This window comes from Pongo abelii, chromosome 21, assembly GCF_028885655.2.
Source record: "Pongo abelii isolate AG06213 chromosome 21, NHGRI_mPonAbe1-v2.0_pri, whole genome shotgun sequence".
NCBI lineage: Eukaryota > Metazoa > Chordata > Mammalia > Primates > Hominidae > Pongo > Pongo abelii.
In genome coordinates, this window is record NC_072006.2 from 33438527 (window position 1) to 33458097 (window position 19571).

General features: G+C 47.4%; 2 protein-coding genes across 3 annotated transcripts in view; one reads left to right on the forward strand and one right to left on the reverse strand.

The window, feature by feature from the left end:
- LOC100443363 (uncharacterized) overlaps window positions 1-19571 on the reverse strand; it is a 61014-nt gene that overhangs the window by 12114 nt on the left and 29329 nt on the right. The window lies entirely within an intron of this gene.
- PDYN (prodynorphin) lies at window positions 1255-16635 on the forward strand. Of its 2 annotated transcripts, none has more exons than XM_002830122.5 (4): window positions 1255-1480; window positions 2751-2810; window positions 12304-12451; window positions 14431-16635. In XM_002830122.5, the coding sequence occupies exons 3-4, from the start codon at window positions 12323-12325 to the stop codon at window positions 15064-15066; spliced, it is 765 nt and encodes a 254-aa protein (XP_002830168.1). In that variant the 5' UTR covers window positions 1255-1480; window positions 2751-2810; window positions 12304-12322; the 3' UTR covers window positions 15067-16635. The 2 variants fall into 2 exon arrangements, with proteins under 2 accessions (XP_002830168.1, XP_009231709.1); XM_009233434.3 differs by having other exon boundaries at window positions 12307-12451.

The following is a 19571-nucleotide window of genomic DNA, read 5'->3' on the forward strand; positions in this document are numbered from 1 at the left end:
AGAAACTTGGAGGATAGATCAACCTGATTTTGGATTCTAGCTAGATGACTTACTTGCTGCGTGTCTTTAGGCAAGTTTCTCAGCTCTCAAACTTCTGTTTTCTCATCTGCAAAATGGGGACAATATTAACCAACTGGCTAGGTCATGAGGATTAAATCTGACAACTCTAGCTAACTGCCTGGTGCAGCCAGGTGCCCACAAAATGGGCGGCCCTGCCAGACTTCTGAAATAGTTGTGCCTCCCACCACAAACTGTCTGCTATTGGCTGAGAAGAGAAGCATGTTCTCTTCCAAACTCAGAGACCCCTATGTTCTGGAAGATCTCTGTAGCGATGAAGACTGCCACCTTCAAGCTGCTGCTGGTCCAGGCCAAGGGTATATTGATGTGGGTCCCTCCCTCACCCAGAGTGTGTGCTGAGGCATATTGCAGCCCATATTTTGAGGGGTTTTTCCTGCTATTCATTTTGTGTTGCCACCAGAGAAAACTAAACTGCAGCTCCTGGCTGTCAGGGAAGAGCTGTGCTTCTGCCAGGGCTAGTGTGCCTGGCACCAGCTCAGGCATGTACCAGAGCCGAATGCCGTTTGCAGGCAAATGTACACACAAAAAGATTCCAGCACACGCATGCACCAGCCAACACAGAGTTGCCACGGCACACAACAGTGGGCCATGCACGTGCCTGCTGACTCGGCTGTCATCTCCCCACTCTCTTCCATGATCAGAAGACTCTCTCAGCCTCTGTCTGTCTCTGCGTCTGTCTGTCTGTGGATCAGTGTGTTTTGAGTCTGACTGTTTTCCTGGTTGGTTTCCTTTTTTCTTGCTCTGTCCCTCTCTCCTTGTGTTTCTACCCATCTCCCTATCTCTGCCACTCTCTCTGTCTCTGTTTTTCTTTCTCTTTCTCCCCTCCTTTGTATCACTCCCTAGGTCCGACATTGCCTCTTTCTCCATTTCCGATTCTCTCTGTTGTTCTCTCTGACTCCCTCTCTCTCTCTTTCTCTAACTCTTCTGTCTCTGTCCTTCCCTGTCTTCTTTTTCCTGTGACACTCTCCTGGAAACGCATCAAAAATTGAAGTGGCCGGATTTCAAGTGACAAACAGCACTACACCCAGAATCCGCCCCCCTCCCCAACACGGCTGCCTTCCTCCTCCACATCCCTGTCACGAAGAGAAGCCTATTGTGTCGGGCCCAGGGAGTTCGAGTTGAAGGGCCTGGGGGTCTGCGCTCTGACTGCTCTCAGCCACTTCCCCATTGGCTCCCAGCAGCCTGTGCTCAGCAAGGGCTGAGCGACAGGGGAGGCTCTCGTCCATAAAAGGGGGGAAGAGGCACCAGAACTGCTATTCGAAGGGGCTTTGGTGGTGTTCACAGCTGCTTCTTTGGCACCTCCTCCCAAGCCAGAGTCAGGGAGGCCCCTGAGCCTTGGACCAGCCACTGCCACCTCCGACCTGCTCGGCCAGAAGCTGCCCAGGGACAAAGCAGAGTGCAGGTAACATCCAGAGGGGGCACTGGAATTCTATCGCTTGGTTTTATTTGCTTATTCCTGGTCCTCTGGACCTAGAGATGGTGGGAGCTCGGGCTGGGGATTTTAGGTTTGGGTCTGATTATCTAGCAAAGGTAGTTATAGTTAGGAGGCTAGTTCACAAAAGCCAGACCAGTGAGAGAATGCTCTTTGGAATCTCCCTTTCTGCACAGTCCTGGCTTAAACAGGTGGTAAGCTCTCTCCCAAGAGGACCACTCTTTGGCTTTAGCTCCAGGGTCTCCTTCTCCTTGCAGTCTCCCACACAGCAGTTCCTATGCCATTCCCAGGGTCTGGGGAAAATGGGACACCCTGGGTGGGAGAAGTGAGAGGTTTCACTAATCAGGGTGATTTTAAAGGTCAATGAGTCTCACTGGACTTAGAGAACAATGGCTTGGGGACATTAATGAGATCCAAGGCTCTGGCATTTATCACATAACATGAACATCAATGTACGGCCAGGTTCAGCCTTTTCATTCTTTTCGGATTGTGTTTAATTGCTGACAGGGTGCTGGTTTGAGTGGCTTCTTTCGATGGAATTTGATACAGGTTGAAGTTTGGGGGTGTTTTGTTGGAAGGGAATGGGAAAAGGGAGTGACAACAAGCCAGGAGGCCCAGGCTTAGCAGGCGTTTTGTTGTCCATTTTACTTGGAAAGGACTTGTTGCTCTCCTATTAACTATAGCCAGAGAAGTCTAAGGCCAGGAGGAAGCTCAAAGGGAAAGCCATTTGTTCACTGGTCCAGAGACCCATATTCAGAAAAGTACTGAGTCTCAAAGTTTGATTCTAGCAAAAAGCTGATGAGTTTCAGGGGAAAAAAAAAAAAAAAAAAAGTCTGCTGACTACTCCAAGGTTGAAGAGTAAATTCTGCAACTGCTTACTTTTTCCTGGGTATCCAGAATCCCTCCAAGCTCTACAAACATTACTTAATTAAGTTTCCAGGCTTCCCAGGGGAAACAAGCTCTTTTGATTATTGGATCTGATTTCAATTCCCCTCCCACAGACTGAAAGTCTTCATTATCATCTTTCTTCCAAGGGTTGCTGAAATATACAAGGCTTGCCTTTCTAATTTGACAGGCATCCCAGTCGAGATCCATTGCAAAGCGTTGCAGAATGTCGATCCTCTTCTGTTCTTTCTCACCCCAGGCCTCACTCCCACCCCCCTGTGGCACCTTCCTTCTCTTTTCCCCTCCTCTTCTCCCCCCAGTCCCACCACACCTTGCCTTTGTTCTATTTTTGCAGGTCATTTGTCTTCAGGCTTTGAGATCTGCGTGGGGGGAGCTGTTGCAGCAGCCCAAGCCGGTGAGTTATGCTGCCTGGGGGTGGTTTGCATTCACTGACGGGATCTCAAGCCCACTGCTTTGCCCCAGCTGAGCTAGAGGTGTGATAGGTGGCAGGCAAATCCTACGCCTCTGTTGGCAGCTGGGAGGGGGATGTCACACTGGTCCCCAAGGCTATGTGGCGGAAGGCAGCACATTTTAAGGGAGCAGGCAAAGGGATCAGCTCTGGGGCTATTTGAGAGATTTGCGATCTTAAAACACGTGGAAGGAGTTAAGGTTTCTTGAAGTAACTCCTGGGAGCCAGGAATTTTCCATCTGTCATCTACACGTGTGTCTCACAACACCTGAAACAGTGCTGGGCTGAAATCCCAGATCCTACCACTCACTTACTGTGTGACTTTGGAACAGTAGAAGTCCCTCTCGGAGTCTTACTTTCCTTACCTGTATGATGAGAATAATAATAATATTCACCTGCTAAGGTTATTGCAAGGCTCCAACGGGATACAGCAATATGCCTGGCATTCAGTAGGTGCTCAATAAATACTGGTATGACTGCTCAGATTTTCACTGTTCCGAAGTGGTGAGATTGGACCTTTCTCTCCATCGATTATCATATCGCTGATCATCCCACTCCATCATGCTGTGTGCTATGTCCAGGAAATATGATCTAACGTCTAATATTTTCATTTGAGGGGCTGGTGCTCCTTTCCCCTCCCCATCCCAGAAGAAGACTTTTTATTTCATCTGCTGCATCAGGATCATGGAGTCTCTTTTTGATCAATACTCCCTAACTCCCCCTCCCACTACTCACCTCCTTGGGTCATTCCTGCACAATTGTTGTATTTATTAGATCTCTTCCATCATTGTAAGAGAGATCAATTGTTACTGGTTCGATTTCAATGCATGCCTGAGAAAGTGTGGTTACACAGCTGATTTCTCTCACTGTATTCACTCATCTCAGCCCGTGAATGTTGGCTAATCTTGCTGGGTCTGACAAAGTGATAAACCTGTTTCACTGAGACAGAGCTGGCCACTGTGGTAAGCAGTAAACATTGGCTGGAGACACCCAGGTAAGCCCAGGATCAGACCCTCGATATGGAGTGAGGTCTGTTAGTGCTGTGAAGCGCAGCCTCATCAGTCCCTCCCAGCCTGGATCCAGACTGATGCTCCTGGCAGGAGGACGATGGCCCAGGTCCATGAGGCACATGGCTTGGCTCAGGGGGCTCCTCCCAGAGTCCATCCAGGTCATCCCACTGGCCAGAGCGGCTGGCCACAAGCCGCAGACATATGCACTGAGGCAATTTGTTGATGCATTGGCTCGAACTGCCATTTGGTCCCTGTCCTATTCCTGGACAATTTTATTTAACTTGACAGCGGTTTACTGAGCAGTTATTATGTGGCAGGGTCTCTTGCCCACTGGTCCCTAGGAACAAAGGGCAGACTCAGAGAGCAGCAGGAGGGAGAGAATTGGTGTTTGTGATTCACATGGTAGGTCAGCATCCTGAATCAAAATCTACTCTCCCTCCCCACTTCTCTCTTATTTTGTTCACTTCCCTTCTCTTTTTTCCCTCTTCTTCTCCTCCTCCTCACCCACTCCCCTTCTATTCCCATTCGTCCTCTCCCCATCTCTATGTCTCATCTTGTTTTTTCTTCCCATATGGTCCTCCACCTCTCTCTGCTTTTTCTCGGTGTCTCGATCTCTTTTTCTGTATGTGCAGGTCTCACCTCTGCTATTCTTTTGGGCCCATGTCTTTTTCTCTGTGTCTATATCTCTAACTCTCTCTTTCTACATCTCTCTTTCTATGTCTCTTCATCTCCATATCTCTCTGGTTTATCCTCTTTTTGCCTTTCTCCCCATGCCTTAATTGCACCAGATAACAAAAAGGGTGGCGGTTCCATCCAAACCTTGCTCTTGAAAAACGTTCTTATAAATATGGATTGAATGATCCCACCAGGACCATTGCCTGCAAGGCCGTCTTTCCCTCTGGTCTCTGCACAGCAAATGCAGCCGACCACCAAACGGGACCCTTATCCGATTCTGTGCTTTGATCTTTGCCAGGCTAAAGTGTGGGTTTACTTTCTGTTCAGAACCCGAGGCTCCTTCCCATTGATCATTCATCTTCTGTTATGACGCGAATACCTAACAAGGGGCACCACTTTTCCAGGTTCAGGGGCTCCCTTTGCCAACCACATGGAGACCCACAAGGGTGAACTTTACACTTTTGAGTGTGGGGCAAAAGCTCCTGAAATGGTTTCAACATCAGGAATGTGAGAGTTTGGGAGGTTATCCAAAAGACACTTGATACATATTTAGGCCTCAGGATGGTTTGTGGCATGGAGTCAGCAGACTGACTTTGAAATCTTATTCTGCTGTTTCCTTGCTTCTTGGTCTTGGCCCAGTCTTTTAGACTCTGAGCCCCTGTTTTCCCCATCTGGAAATGGAACTGATAGTTCCCAACCCACTGGATTCTCTTCAAGAGAAGAGAGAAGTAATTGAGATAAAGTGGAGAGCAAAGAGCTTGTCCCTTCTCATAGCTACACCCTAAATGAGGAATGCGATGGACTTAGAGAATTCCAACTCTGCCATGCTCTGTGACCATGGAGAGGCACTTTATCACTTGATCTGGATCCTAAGCCTGTAATATTAGCCCCTGCCCCGTAGGGTCCACGGGAGGCACCTGGAGTGCACAGGGCTGGTGCAGAGCAGCGTCTCAGTCCTTGCTGGCTGTTAGGATGGTTGTCATGGCAGGGTCATTGAAACAATGCCATCTCTTTAGTGGGAGTCACGGTTCGGGTGTGGGAGGCTGGAATTCTGTCTCCATTTCCCTCCTGACTCATGATATGACCTTAAACAAGTGACTTCATTTCTACCTTTTCCCATTTCCTCTTTCATCAAATAGGGATAATAATATGCGCTAAAGTGCTCAGAGAGATAATTGCGATGTTAAATCAAGCCATTATTATTCCATGCTGGCTTTTTAAATAAAAACGCTTGCGGCTCCTCTGAGCCCTCAGCTGACTACAATATAGAAATATCATCGAGAAGCCAAGAAGTCAAAAAGATCGTTCCCTTTCAAGGAACTCTGGGCCCTGGGTGAAAAGAGGGTCTACTTTGTGCTGGCCCTTTAAGCGGTGCTGTCTCAGTGCAGGAAGACGATACACCCCAATCACAGATGAGAAGACTGAGGCTTGTGGAGGAGGTGGCACCAAATGGCTGCAGATCCCATGCCTTTCCCTGTCAAGGAAAAGGAAAATCCCAAGGCAAGCCTCCCCAGGTCCTCTCAGTATTTGCCGGGAGAGCAGCCCAGGCAACTAGAAAGGGCTCAGGGCTGAAGAATGGGGCCAGTTGCTTCCTGCCTCTTCCATCGGGAAACCCACCTGACCCCCTGGTAGGAGATCCATCCACTAGCAAGGCATAAAAAATGTTTTATTATTTGAGAATATGTTCACGTGCCTGAGGACTCAAGAAAATTAGCTTAAAAACTATTAGAATCATAAAATGTTTATAAAACCGGTGAAAGTATGGTCAGCAAACCTTGTCTGTAAAGGACCAGAGAGTAAATATTTTGGGCTTTCTTGGCCCTAAAGTCCCTGTTTCAAAAATTAACTCGGCTTTTGCAGCATGAAAACAACCACAGACATAGACGCAAACAAAGGGGCACGGATGTTGTATTAGCCAAGGTTCTCCAGGGAGGCAGAACCAACAAGGTGTGCCTATCCACAGAAAGAGATTTACGTAAGGAATTGGCTCATGCGATTAGGGAGGCTGGTGAGTCTGAAACAACCCCACCTGTTAGGGGAGAATCACCCCCCCTTCTTTCCCCTACTGGGCTGTTACAAAGCACCCGAGGTAGTGGCTGAGAAAAAGCTTCACAAACTGCCAAGTGCAAAGGACTTTTCCTTGTGCGGCCTCCGGGTCCTCGGCCAAGTCTGTGAAAGAAGACCATGCAGGCCCTCCATCAGGGTCAGATGCTGACGTCACACCTCCTGCTTACCAAGGGGGCTTGCTTCCCACTTCTCATCCCGATGATAGGCAAAGTTCCTTTCCTCCTTGGCCCATCCCTAATCAGACATGATAGGCAGGCAGGGCTCTCTCTTATGTGTGACTTCCCAGCTCCATTCCTTGGCAAATCCCCATCAGAAAGGTCGAAATGCTTCCCCCGGGGCCCATCTGACATTGTTCAGTAATGTATTTATCCTATAAAAGGAAGGAAATAGGATCACCTATGAAATTGTGAGGGCCAATGTGTCTCTACTAGAGTCCCCTTTTAACCTGGAGGGATCTGGACAGAAGCCCAACTCCCCCATTCATGACTCCAGGTGAACTTGGATGAGCAAGTTCCCCTTTCTCAGCCTCAGTCTGGCTCTCTGTAAAATGGATATTAAAAAAAACCATGCACCTCTGGGGTTGCTGTGAGGATTACAGCTAATATGTACAAAGCAGTAATGCACAGCCTGGCACCCAGTAGGCTCCTGAGAATTGGTGGCTGTTGCTGGGTTGACAGGATCATGGATGAAGGGCACTCAGCCCAGACCAACACCCAGCAGGCCCTCTGTCCACGGCAGTGAGTCATGCAGCAGCATTTTTTGTTTCTGCAGTGTGCCAAGCTCTTTATGGTCTCTCCTTTTTGCCCTCTTCTTTTCCTATCTCCTACAGCTCAAGTAAGACTAGACTGGAGCCTTCATACTCCAGTCTGCAAAGCACCTACTATGTGCCAGGTGCTTCAAGCACATGCCAGGTGCTTCAAATGTGATCATTTATTTAGTTCCTATGCCCACCCTCTGAAGCATTATTATTAGCCCCATTTTGTAGCTGAGAAAACTGAGGCACAGTAAAACTAAGTCATTTTCCTAAAGTGGTGGTAAGTGGTGGGCTGAGACCTGAGCCCACATTACTGACCACTTGGTGATCCTGCTTCGGGGTCAGGAAAGAATTTGAGGTCCTACCTCTCCTTTCTCACCAGGTGTGTCCCTCCCACCCCATGCTGCTTCTCCAAGTTAGAGTGGGTAATTCAGGGGCTGCAGACTCACTTGTCTGTCAGGCAGTCGGCAGTGAGGGAAGCCCTGGGTGGTTCCGCGGGTGGTGATGGGCAGTATGGCTCTTCCTCTGTGACTGTTGCCATATTGGAATATAGGATCAATGTCCCCAGGCCTTTTGTTTTTTCAAGACAAATTGAAAATTGAGTTTTTTTAATGTAAAAATTTCCTAATTTTAAAATAGTGCCTGTTTATTTTCATAACTAATTGGTGTGCAGCTCCTGTTCTCATTCTAGCCCTGTATGAGGTACTGGGACACTATTCATTCATTCATTCATCAATCACTCAAACCTCCTTAGTCTTCCAGTCACATTTAGATCAAATGCAAACTCTCCCTTTGCCTATGAGAGCGGGCATTATCCATCCTCTGCCCACCTCTTTGCTTTTCCACCCCAGTCTCTCCCTTATGTCCCTTCATCCACCCTGGCCTTTTGTCATCCTCAAGCACAACACACTCGCACCTCAGCAACCCCCTTACCTGCCCATAAGGGACTCAGACAGGTAAGTGGTAATTTTGTGATGGAGCCAGCATAGGAGGCTGTGGGAGCTCAAAGGAGGGAACTAATCCAGACAGACTTCCTGGAAGAGGCAACTGAGGCTGAGTTTTGAATAATGAGTAAGAATTAGCCAAGTCAAAGTGTGATGGGAGTGGATGAGTGGGGTGAGAAAGATGTTCCTGGCAGAGGAAACCCTGTGTGCAAAGTCTTGGAGGGTGGGGTGTGTGGAGCATTTGTTTTGAAATTGCTGGTGGTTTGGTCAAGCCCAGGATGGGCAGAACTCACATCCAATCTGTCTGGGTGCTGTGTACTTGCTGGGATACCTTGGACAGACTATGTGATCTTTCTGTGTCTCCATTTTCTCATCCATGAATGGGGAGAATATTAGTCCCAGTCTTATGGAGTTGTCATAAGGACCCCCTTACAATAAGACACACACAGTTCTGAGCACAGGGACAGGCACACAGGGAGCACTAGCAAATGTCAGCTGTTGGTATTAGGAGAGCCCGGGGGTGCTAGGTGACGGGGACAAGCTTCCTCCGGAAGCCAGTGGACACAGGGCAGAGGTGCAGTCAGATCTGCATTTCAGAAGGGTCCTCCAGCTGCTGTGTGGAAAGTGTCTAGGAGGGAAATATTGGAGGCCACTCCAGAACCAGGTGGAGAGTCCACCTGGAGGGAGAAGCTGGAGGCTGGAGATGAGAGGACTGAAGGGGCCTGGGCAGTACACAGCGGTTATGAAGGTAGCTCTGGAGCCAGACAGCCTGGTACGCATCCCAGCTTTGCCACTTACTCACTGTAGAATCTTGGCAGGCTCTAGAAGTTTCCTCATCTGTAAAGTGTGCATGGCAATAGCACCAATGCTGTAGAGTTTCTGTGAATATGTATGAGTTCATCCATGAGAACTGCTCAGAACATCGTGAGTACTTAGTTACCATCAGATCAACCAGAATTATCATTAAATATAAAGTTAATGGATGAAAGACAAGGATGCCAACATTATTTTTGCCTGAGATAAAGAGATCTTAACGTAAGTTCCCTACCTTAGCAGCTAAGCTGTTTGGGAAGCCTTCAGCCAGGAGTTAAATGGTGTGGTAGGCGCCCCCTCCCCAGTAGGTTAATTCACTGCTAATCTTCTAACAGGCCAGCCCAGCCATTGCTGATATCAGAGAAAACATGAGCTGCCCGCTTTGCATGGCTCACTGGTGGGGAACTGTAATCCACTCCGCAGCTGACAGAGCGTGAGAGAAACTCAAGGGGAAGAGAAAGACACAGGAGGGACACTAATCTGCTTCCCTGACTTTTCCACTGAGCCTCCCTGGTTCAGGGGAGCAGACCTTGCCAGCCTCAAGCAAGGCACATGGGCCTGAGTTTGTGCCTTGAATTGCTGTGTGACCTCAGGAGATTTACCAAGCCTCTCTGAGCACCAGTTTTCTTGTCTATAAAGTGGGGCTAGTGATACCCACCTCTCACAGTTTGTGGGTAGGCTGAGTATAATACACAGGTCAAGGGCTTTGTATATAAAGCCCCTTGGATCTCACGGAGGGTGCAGCTGTCAATGAATTGAAGTTGCTCTAGAAATTGTAGTCATTAAGTGTAGGGGGTCAAACAGAACAGGCCTTGCACCCCAGCTTCACTATTCGCGGTAGAACATGGGCAATTCACCAGACCAGAAGTGCCCACTTCCCTGAAGGAATAAATGAGGTGATGAATTGAAGAACTCAGAGCAGTGGGGGTCTGATAAATGGTGACTGGTATCACTATTAAGCATGCTCTGGTGGGAGAGCCTACTGCATGCTTTAGCGGGGATACCCTGCTCTGGCTACAGCATGGGGATCTGGGGCCCGTGGAGCGGAAGCTTCAAAACACTCTGAACACCTGAGCAAATAAGGCAGTTTGCAGGGATGGGGAAGTTGGAGGAAAAGAGGACAGCTATTTCTGAGAGTAGATTGGTGTTGTCAGGTTACAAAGACCATGCTGGGCGAAGCGTGAAGCCCCTGGCAGGGTGGGGTGGGGTGTCTTAGGGGATTCCAGTTGAAAGAACTGTACTGTGCTCTCATAAATCAAACATCAAGGCCCCGAGTCTTGATATCTGATTTATAAAGGGCTGACTATGAAACAGACACCTTTTTTTTTTTTTTTTTTTTTTTTTTTGAGATGGAGTCTCACTATAAAGGGCTGACTAAGAAACAGACAACTTTTTTTTTTTTTTTTTCTGAGATGGAGTCTCACTGTGTCACCCAGGCTGGATGGCAGTGGCACGATCTCTGCTCACTGCAACCTCTACCTCCTGGGTTCAAATGATTCTCCTGCCTCAGCCTCCTGTGTAGATGGGGCTACAGGTGCATGCCACTCTTCCCAGCTAATTTTTGTATTTTTAATGGAGATGGGGTTTCACTATGTTGGTCAGGCTGGTCTCGAACTCCTGACCTCAAGTGATCTGCCCGCCTCAGCCTCTCAAAGTGCTGGGATTACAGGTGTGAGCCACCATGCCCAGCAAAACAGACAACTTTTAACAGATTATTTATGAGGCATTAATTCATCTGCCAAGAATTTATTGAGGACCTGCGATGTGCTGGCCAGGGTTTTAGGAGCTAGTAGACAGCAGAGAATAAGACAGGGTCTGTGCCCTCAAGGAGCTAACATTCTATTGGGGAGGCAATAACCACAACATACACACCAACAACAACAACCAAGCATCAAATAGATAGGAGACTATGAGGTGGGAGTGTTCTGATGCAAACAAAGGGTGAGGTAAGAGAGAGACCAAGGAAGTGTCATTAGACATAGTGATCAGTAAATGCCTCTCTGCCAATGTGACAACTAATTTAATGACAAAGAAGGAGCTAGTGATGTAGAAGTCTGAGGTCAAAATACTGCAGGCAGAAGAACAGAAAGTGCAAAGACCCTGAGGTAGGAGCAAGCTTGGCATATTTGAGGAACAGAGTGACTATTTCAGAGAAAAAGACAAGAAGTGGAATCAAATCCTGAAGACTCACATAGCTAATTACCAAATAGTAGACTATTTTCATGGAAGAGGCACATGTTGCTGGGAGAATAGAAAGGAGGAGCAGCTCATCTAGCCTAGGCAATCAGGGAGAGCTGCCTGGATGAAGTAATATCTAATCCAGGAACTAAATGACAGGTAACAGAAGAGGAGATGAAGGGTTCTCCAGGCAGAGGGAACAGCATGTGCAAAGGCCTGGGGGGTAGGTCAGAGCCTGATGCATTCATTAAGGGAATTGCAAGAAGCTGATGTGGTTGGAGCCCAGAGCTGAAGTGTGGAATTGTAGGAAAGGGACTGAGGTTGCCCTGACATTTAGGCAGAAGGGCCAGCCTGACCCCACCCAATGGGTCTGTTCACAGAATTGATATTGCCAAGACGGGCATTTCAGGGTGGGAAGGAGGAATCAAAGAAGGAACTGGAGGCAGGCAGGGAGGTCAGCAGGGAGAGGGAGTGAAGGTGGAGCCATGGCCAAGGTCAGTGACACACAGCCGAAAGGACTGACATGGGACAGCCTGGGACACAGGGACAAAGACCTCAGAGAACTCAGAAAAGCATTTAGCCAAGTATCTTCTGGCTTGGCGGGTGGCCAAAGTGGGTTTTGAAGTCTGAAAGACCCAGAGCAAGTCGTGGCTTGTCCACCTCCTTGCTGTGTGCAACTACTTCCCAGCTCTGAGCCTCATCTTCCCCATCTGTCGAATGAAACTAGCACAGCCCACATTGAAGAACTATCGTGCAGATTGAAAGTGAATGTGTAGGAAAGCTCTGGGTATACATTGGGCGCTCATTCCCTTCCTTGACTCTTGGCTTTGGGCCTCCACTTTACCTCCCTGGGCCTCTGTTTTCTTGACTGTAGAATGGGAATCAGAATGCTTTGCAGTGCTGTGGGCAGGAGTTAAAGAGATGACTTTGTGGGCTCAGAACACAATCTACAGAGTGGTGATCACAGATTTCATTATCTTCTCTTTTTTCCTCCCCAGCAGGAATTGCTGAGACAGGATGGCCTGGCAGGGGCTGGTCCTGGCTGCCTGCCTCCTCGTGTTCCCCTCCGCCACAGCAGATTGCCTGTCGCGGTGCTCCTTGTGTGCTGTAAAGACCCAGGATGGTCCCAAACCTATCAACCCCCTGGTAGGTTTCAGGCAAGGTTCTTCAATGCCCAGGTCCTGGGACCTGTGCGAGGCAGCCCAGAGAGGGGAGGTTGCAGGCCTGGGCAGCTGTGTGCTGTCCTGTAGATCCATCCCACCTGTGCAGGGTGGTGGGTGTCCTGCCCTGTAGATGGCCTGGACACCAGGGGCTGCTGTGTCCCTACTCCAGACCTCACCACCGTGGGTTCACTTAGGCCAGGAGGAGAGACTCAGGTTTCCAGGGAGAGTGATGCCTGGCAACAGGGAGTGTCATTTCTGAGGTGGTGCTGACTTCAGCAGTCAGCAGCTCTAGATTGACTTTTTAGGGCTTCTTTTTCCTGGGCTGATGAGCACCTCCAAATCTAGACAGTTCCATGAGAGGAGCTGCCTCCACCACCCCTAAATGCAAAGATCTGGCTGACAGGATCAAACTTTGACCCCTCTCCTGGGCCTTACCACCTCTTGGCCCTACCTTGTTGGCTTTGCTTTAAGTTCCCCCACATGTCTCTCCCATGACAGCAGAAAGGCTGGAATAGAAGTACCAAGGGCATAGGGACAGAACACAGACTTTGATTCTGTCCCTTTCTAGCTCCATGACCTTGGAACTCCCTCTCTGAGCCTCGGTTTCTTCATCTGCAAAATGGAGGTGATTCCATGAGATAGTGAAAGAAGTTATTTATTTATTTACTTTTTCCGAGACAGGGTTTCACTCAGTAGCCCAGACTTGAGTGCAGTGGCGTGATGTCGGCTCACTGAAACCTCTGCCTCCCGGGTTCAAATGATTCTCCTGCCTCAGCCTCCCGAGTAGCTGGGACTATGGGCACCCACCACCATGCCCGGCTAATTTTTGTATATTTAGTAGAGACGGGGTTTCACCATGTGGCCAGGCTGGTCTTAGACTCTTGACCTCAAGTGATTTGCCCACCTCGGCCTCCCAAAGTCCTGGGATTACAGGCATGGGCTATCAAGCCTGGCCAGAAGTTATTTATTACTTATTTATTTATTTATTTTTGTTTGAGACAGAGTCTTGCTCTGTTGCCCAGGCTGGAGTGCAGTGGCACTATCACAGCTCACTGCAACCTCCGCCTCCTGGGTTCAAGTGATTCTCATACATCAGCCTCCCGAGCAGCTGAGACTACAGGTACACACCACCACACCCAGCTAATTTTTGTATTTTTAGTAGAGATGGGGTTTTGCCATGTCCGCCTGGCTGGTCTCAAACTCCTGGTCTCAAGCGATCCGCCGGCCTTGGTCTCCCAAAGTGCTGGGATTACAGGCATGAGCCACTGCACCTGGCAAAAGAAGTTATTTAATACACAATTCTAGCCACCGAGAGATGCACACAATGGGCCAGGTCCTGCCCATGCCCAATCTTGAAGAGTACCGTGTTTAAGCATGAAGACTCATGGCGTTGGATGGCCTGGGTTCGAGTTCCATATTCTTTGCTATTGTCATCATCATCATGATTGAATGCTCCCAATGGCCCTATGAAGTGATGCCATTGCCCCCCACCCCAGGCCTGATGAACCCTCCTGTGTCCTCTCCTGTGTGTTCTCTGCCATGCTGCACTTCTCTGTTCCACTTTACCAAGAGTTAGCAGCGTGCTTCACACCTGCGGAAGCCTGGGAGAGAATTTGTATTTTTAATGGAGATGCGGTTTCCTGTCTGGGAGTCAGATGTGGAAGGGAAAAGGTGAGCACGCAGAACACTACGGGAAGATCTTACTTCCAATTCTGGCAATTGCCACCTGCAGCCATGTGTCCTGGGTCTAAAGCCATTTCACCTCTCCAAGTCTGTCTTCTCTTTCTCACAGGCACAAAGTCCCCTACCTTTATGCACCACCAGTAGTATGAACATGGGTAGCCCAGGGCTTAGCAGTGGCATTCATTTTGGTTTTCTCAGACACTAGACAGGGGAGCCTGGGGCAGACCAGTGCACGTGTTTTGATCATTTGCCACTGTGGTCTTTTTGGGTCTTTTGCAGATTTGCTCCCTGCAATGCCAGGCTGCCCTGCTGCCCTCTGAGGAATGGGAGAGATGCCAGAGCTTTCTGTCTTTTTTCACCCCCTCCACCCTTGGGCTCAATGACAAGGAGGACTTGGGGAGCAAGTCGGTTGGGGAAGGGCCCTACGGTGAGCTGGCCAAGCTCTCTGGGTCCTTCCTGAAGGAGCTGGAGAAAAGCAAGTTTCTCCCAAGTATCTCAACAAAGGAGAACACTCTGAGCAAGAGCCTGGAGGAGAAGCTCAGGGGTCTCTCTGATGGGTTTGGGGAGGGAGCAGAGTCTGAGCTGATGAGGGATGCCCAGCTGAACGATGGTGCCATGGAGACTGGCACACTCTATTTCGCTGAGGAGGACCCCAAGGAGCAGGTCAAACGCTATGGGGGCTTTTTGCGCAAATACCCCAAGAGGAGCTCAGAGGTGGCTGGGGAGGGGGACGGGGATAGCATGGGCCACGAGGACCTGTACAAACGCTATGGGGGCTTCTTGCGGCGCATTCGTCCCAAGCTCAAGTGGGACAACCAGAAGCGCTATGGTGGTTTTCTCCGGCGCCAGTTCAAGGTGGTGACTCGGTCTCAGGAAGATCCGAATGCTTACTCTGGAGAGCTTTTTGATGCATAAGCACCTCTCTTCATAGAGTAGAGTCAGGAGCATCCCCTGACACCTTTTCAGGTTGGAGTGCACTCATTCATCCTCTTGTATGTGCCCCTTCCCCATGCTCAGCTCAGCATTGTGTACAAAATATCCAAGCCCAGCCTATCTCTCTTCTGCCTGGGAGTATGTTATTTCTCTGGGGTCTGTGATGGGGAAGGGTGGATGTCCCTTCCCCACAATAGGCTTAGTGCTTGGCTCAGACACCTAGACTCTAAAACTACCAGCAGCGGCGGCAGCAGCAGCAGCAGCAGTTTGTGATCTCAGTCCTTCCAACCTGTTCACGTGACTCCTCAAATCCAGGGAACCAGAGTGACTTTCTTTGTACCTGTAGGTCTATGATCTCCAAACTTAACCGATCACATGCCCCTCTCAGAAGAAATATGAGCATGCTCCCTCATGCAGATAGTATACACATCATAAACAAAGAGTAGAACTTTAAAATAAGGTAAATAATCATACACAGAAATCCTAACATTATATTCCCAAATCTCAAAAGATCTCTTGTGCACCCCACTTTGGAGATGATGCTTTAGGTACAAAGCTTAAACATTGCCTTATATTGGATCAGGAACCCTTACAGTAGAGGGTCCAGTCTTCTAGTGGGTTTAATGTTTAGTCAGTGTACTCTGAGTCCTCATTGTTCAGAAAAGCACCTCTTGAAGAACTGACTTCCTGAACTCCCAGTCGTGTTGGTACCCTGGACAGTGCCCAAATCCTTACAGAAGGGAGTGAAAACCCCTTTCGGAAATGATTGAGAGCAGCCTCTTGAATGCTTAAATGATCAAGGAGGGAGAAAGGCAAACCAATTTGTTCTGTGCAACAAACTCAAAATGTGGTCCAGTTCCCTCAGCCCTCATTAAACTAATTAAACTGATTGGTATCATGCTTCTACTCCATGGTGAACTGAAGCAGAGTCAAGTTGATGAAGTTAAGCACAACCATGTTCTTGAGCAGCTGAATTGGCTGCCAAGAGTCCAAGCCATCTGGCCTAACATATGCACTGGGCATTGGGTAAGGGACTCCAGAAGCAGCAGCTAGAAAGAGAAAAAGGCCCTCTTCAATCCCCATGATGCTTCTTTCCTCTTAATGTCTCAAAATAAAACCAGAAAGAAGGATAAAATGATTAAGTGCTTGAGGCCAAATGAGTTCCCTTGATTCAAATAACCCTGAATCAGAGGCAGAGACCTCCCGATGTCTTGATTTCAATCAAAGCCCTCCCTCTCTGTCTCTCTCTCTTTTGATCTCTCATTCCCAGGCACTCTCTTTTGGTTTGTGGGTCCAGGAGATGGGGCTGGATAGGAGAGGAAACAGGCTTGAGTTTGTATAATTTGTGTAAGATGCTGCTGAGCACATCTCTTCATGCGCAGTCCCCAGGTATCTGATGATGTTCTGAAATGGATAGATTGTTTTAGAGTTATTTTGTGTGCTTTAAAAAAATCCCATTTATACAATTTACTTGGAATTTGCTTAGCCTTTAATAGGCTTGTGTAATTTCCTGCTCCTCCAGTACAATAAATAAAAGAAAGATGCTGATGACTTGGTGGGTGTGTGTGTACATGCACGTGCACATGTGTGTGAGCCTCAGTCCTCAGAGAGAAAAAAACATTTGCAGAAAAGAGTGCTAGGGAATAAAGAAGAGTTACACACACACACACACACACACACACGTATATTCAGGTTGGAAAACCAAGTGTGGGATAACAGAGCAAAAACTGTGAAGTGTCACAGCTTTAAATTGGAACATTGGATCTGTGCGACCTTGAGTAAGCCATTTGGCTTCTCTCAGCCTTAGTTCCTGCCTCCATAAAATAAAGACTAATAGTGCCAATTTTGTAGAGTTGCTGTGAGGATTAGATGAGCTCATATATGCAAAGATCCTGGTACACAGTAGGTGCTCAGTAAATGAGTTTTCTTTCCTACGTTGTCTTAAGGGACGGTGACAAAGCTTGAGCATTGAGCAACACAATGAGGAGAGTGGGGAGAGGTGCTGCAGAGGGAGTCTTCATCCCACATAATTCCCATGGGCTGTTTTCTATGCTAGATGACCAGGACAGAAGATAGAGACATGTTCCCAGACAAGGATGAGTGAGTTAGGGATGGAGGATGCTGTAGCCATTGGGTGGCATAATGTCCTTTACTAAAATGACATTTTGCATTAAATGTTGTTGATGAGATGTCTTTAAATAGGATGAATGTGAGATTTAATGGCCACAGACCTCATGGGTTCCATTTGGACACTGGCTTTCTGAATGACTTCATAGAAAATGCAGGACGAGGAAGGTCTCATTCACTCTCTCATTCATTCAGCAAACTCTTAATTAAAGGTCTACTGTGTTTGGCAGGCCTTTTGCTAGGTGGTGGAAGTACAGAAAAATGAAATGGACAAGATCTCTGCTGTTATGGAACTAACAGTCTAGTAGGAGAGACAAACACATAGACAAAAATATAAGTCAATCATTAAAAATAATGGTAATTGTTGGTAAATAGTTGGGATGTGGAGGTAAAGGATAACAAGGGTAGGGGAGAAACCTCCCTAGTGTATTTAGGAAATCCTTCTCTGAGGACTGTGTCATTCTTGATATTCATAGGATCATCAAAACGGAAGGAACCCAAGGCTTGGTTTCATCTTATCCATCCACCTACCCTGTGCCAAAATTGACACATTGATAGGAAACTTTAATCCGCTTGAATACTTTTGTTGGCTTGGATTCCACAACATATTCCTATTCCTCAATGATTCAGTGTTGGAAACTTGCATCTTTATGTCAGGTTGAAGTTCAGGTTTCTGTTATTTTTACCCACTGAGTCCCGATCCTGTTGTCACTAGCCTGGGAGATTCTCCAGGGAAGAACTGTCTACCACTTGAAAACAAATGACTCCTAACTCTCTCAAATGAGTTAAACAAATAAACTACAACAACAAAATCCAAGTAATTTGTTGGTTCACATAAATAAAAATTCCAGGAATATTTAGCTTCAGGTAGAGTTTGATCAAGGGACTCAATAAGGATATCATGATCTCTGCATCCCTAGGCTCTCTTCTCCTCTGTATTGTGTTCATTCTAAGGCTCTATGTGCTTTTAAGATGACTGGCAGAAGCTCTGGGTTATACCCGCATGCTATTTTCACTGCAATCTCAATCAGTTTTACGACATCTCATTGTCTTTAATTGGATCATGTGTCCCATCCTGAGCTTATGCCAGTCATTGTGGACAGATGGATGTGATGCTCTGTTTGATTAGAACTGAATCACATGGACATCACTGGAGCCAGCGATGGATTCAACCCCACTGGAAATAGTGGGGAAGGAAGTGGGTGGTTCTTAAGAAGAAAATGGAGCATGGATCCCAGTAGGAGAGCAAATGAATTCTAGACCTCCTAGGGTATAGAGTAGGAATATATTATGGAATCCAAGTCAACAAAAGTGTTCAAGCAGATAAAAGTTTATTATCAATGCATCAATTTTGACACAGCATAGGTGGATGCCAGTGAGTAAGGGGAGCTGGAGGGGATTGGGGCCAATTGGAGAGTATATGCTGTGGGAAATGTGGCCCTAGAATGGCAAAACCTTCTCTGATTTCCAAGAGACTGCAGAGATTGCTCAATATGCATATGACATCTCTGTTTTTCAACCTCTAGGCAGGTAATTTTTTTAAAGTACTGAGTAAGACAAACAATAACATGTTTAGGATAAGACACATCACCCTCTCACCACTATTTTGTGAGTTCTTTCTAAATCTTTTTTATGAGAAATACTCTTTTTTCATTGTTAGTACTTTTCCCCTTATGCTGTGGACTGCAGAACACTGTTGTTCTGGACTTTCTTTTCTGGACGGATTTCATTCGGTCATAGGATGGAAAAAGCATGGTAGGAGCCACAGAGAACAGGGTTCAGATTCTGCTTCCCAGGGTGACTGTGAACAAGTCCCTGAGTGCTACTGTGCCTCAGTTTCCCATCTGTCAAACGGAGAGAAAAATAGTGATTTCACCAGGTTCAGTAATATATTCAGTAATGTGAAGTGCACCTGATGCATAAGAGGTTTATGATTCCTAACTATCTCAAATGGGTTAAACAAATAAACAACAACAACAAAAAAGCCCAAGTAATTTGTTGGTTCACATAAATGAAAAACCGAGGGATATTTAGCTTCAGGTAGAGTTTGATCATGGGACTCAATAAGGATATCATGATCTCTGCATCACCAGGCTCTCTTCTGCTCTGTCTTGGGTTCATTCTAAGACTCTATGTGCTTTTAAGATGACTGGTAGAAGCTTTGGGTTATACCTGCATGCTGTTTTCACGTTGTTGCTTCCTCTTAAAGGGGTGTGCCTTTGATTATGGTATTTCTGATGTCACCTGAGTGAGGCACACACCTGTTGAAGGGACAAAATTATGCTGGTGGTAAGAAAAGGGTGAAATTAATTTTTTTAATAGAGCTGTAACATATGTGCTATAAAAGTGTGCTTAAGTGT

Coding starts and splice junctions, on each gene's coding strand:
- PDYN (XM_002830122.5), top strand. CDS start 12,323: ATGGCCTGGCAGGGGCTGGTCCTGGCTGCCTGCCTCCTCGTGTTCCCC. Junction 12,452..14,430: donor CCAAACCTATCAACCCCCTG/GTAGGTTTCAGG, acceptor GGTCTTTTGCAG/ATTTGCTCCCTGCAATGCCA.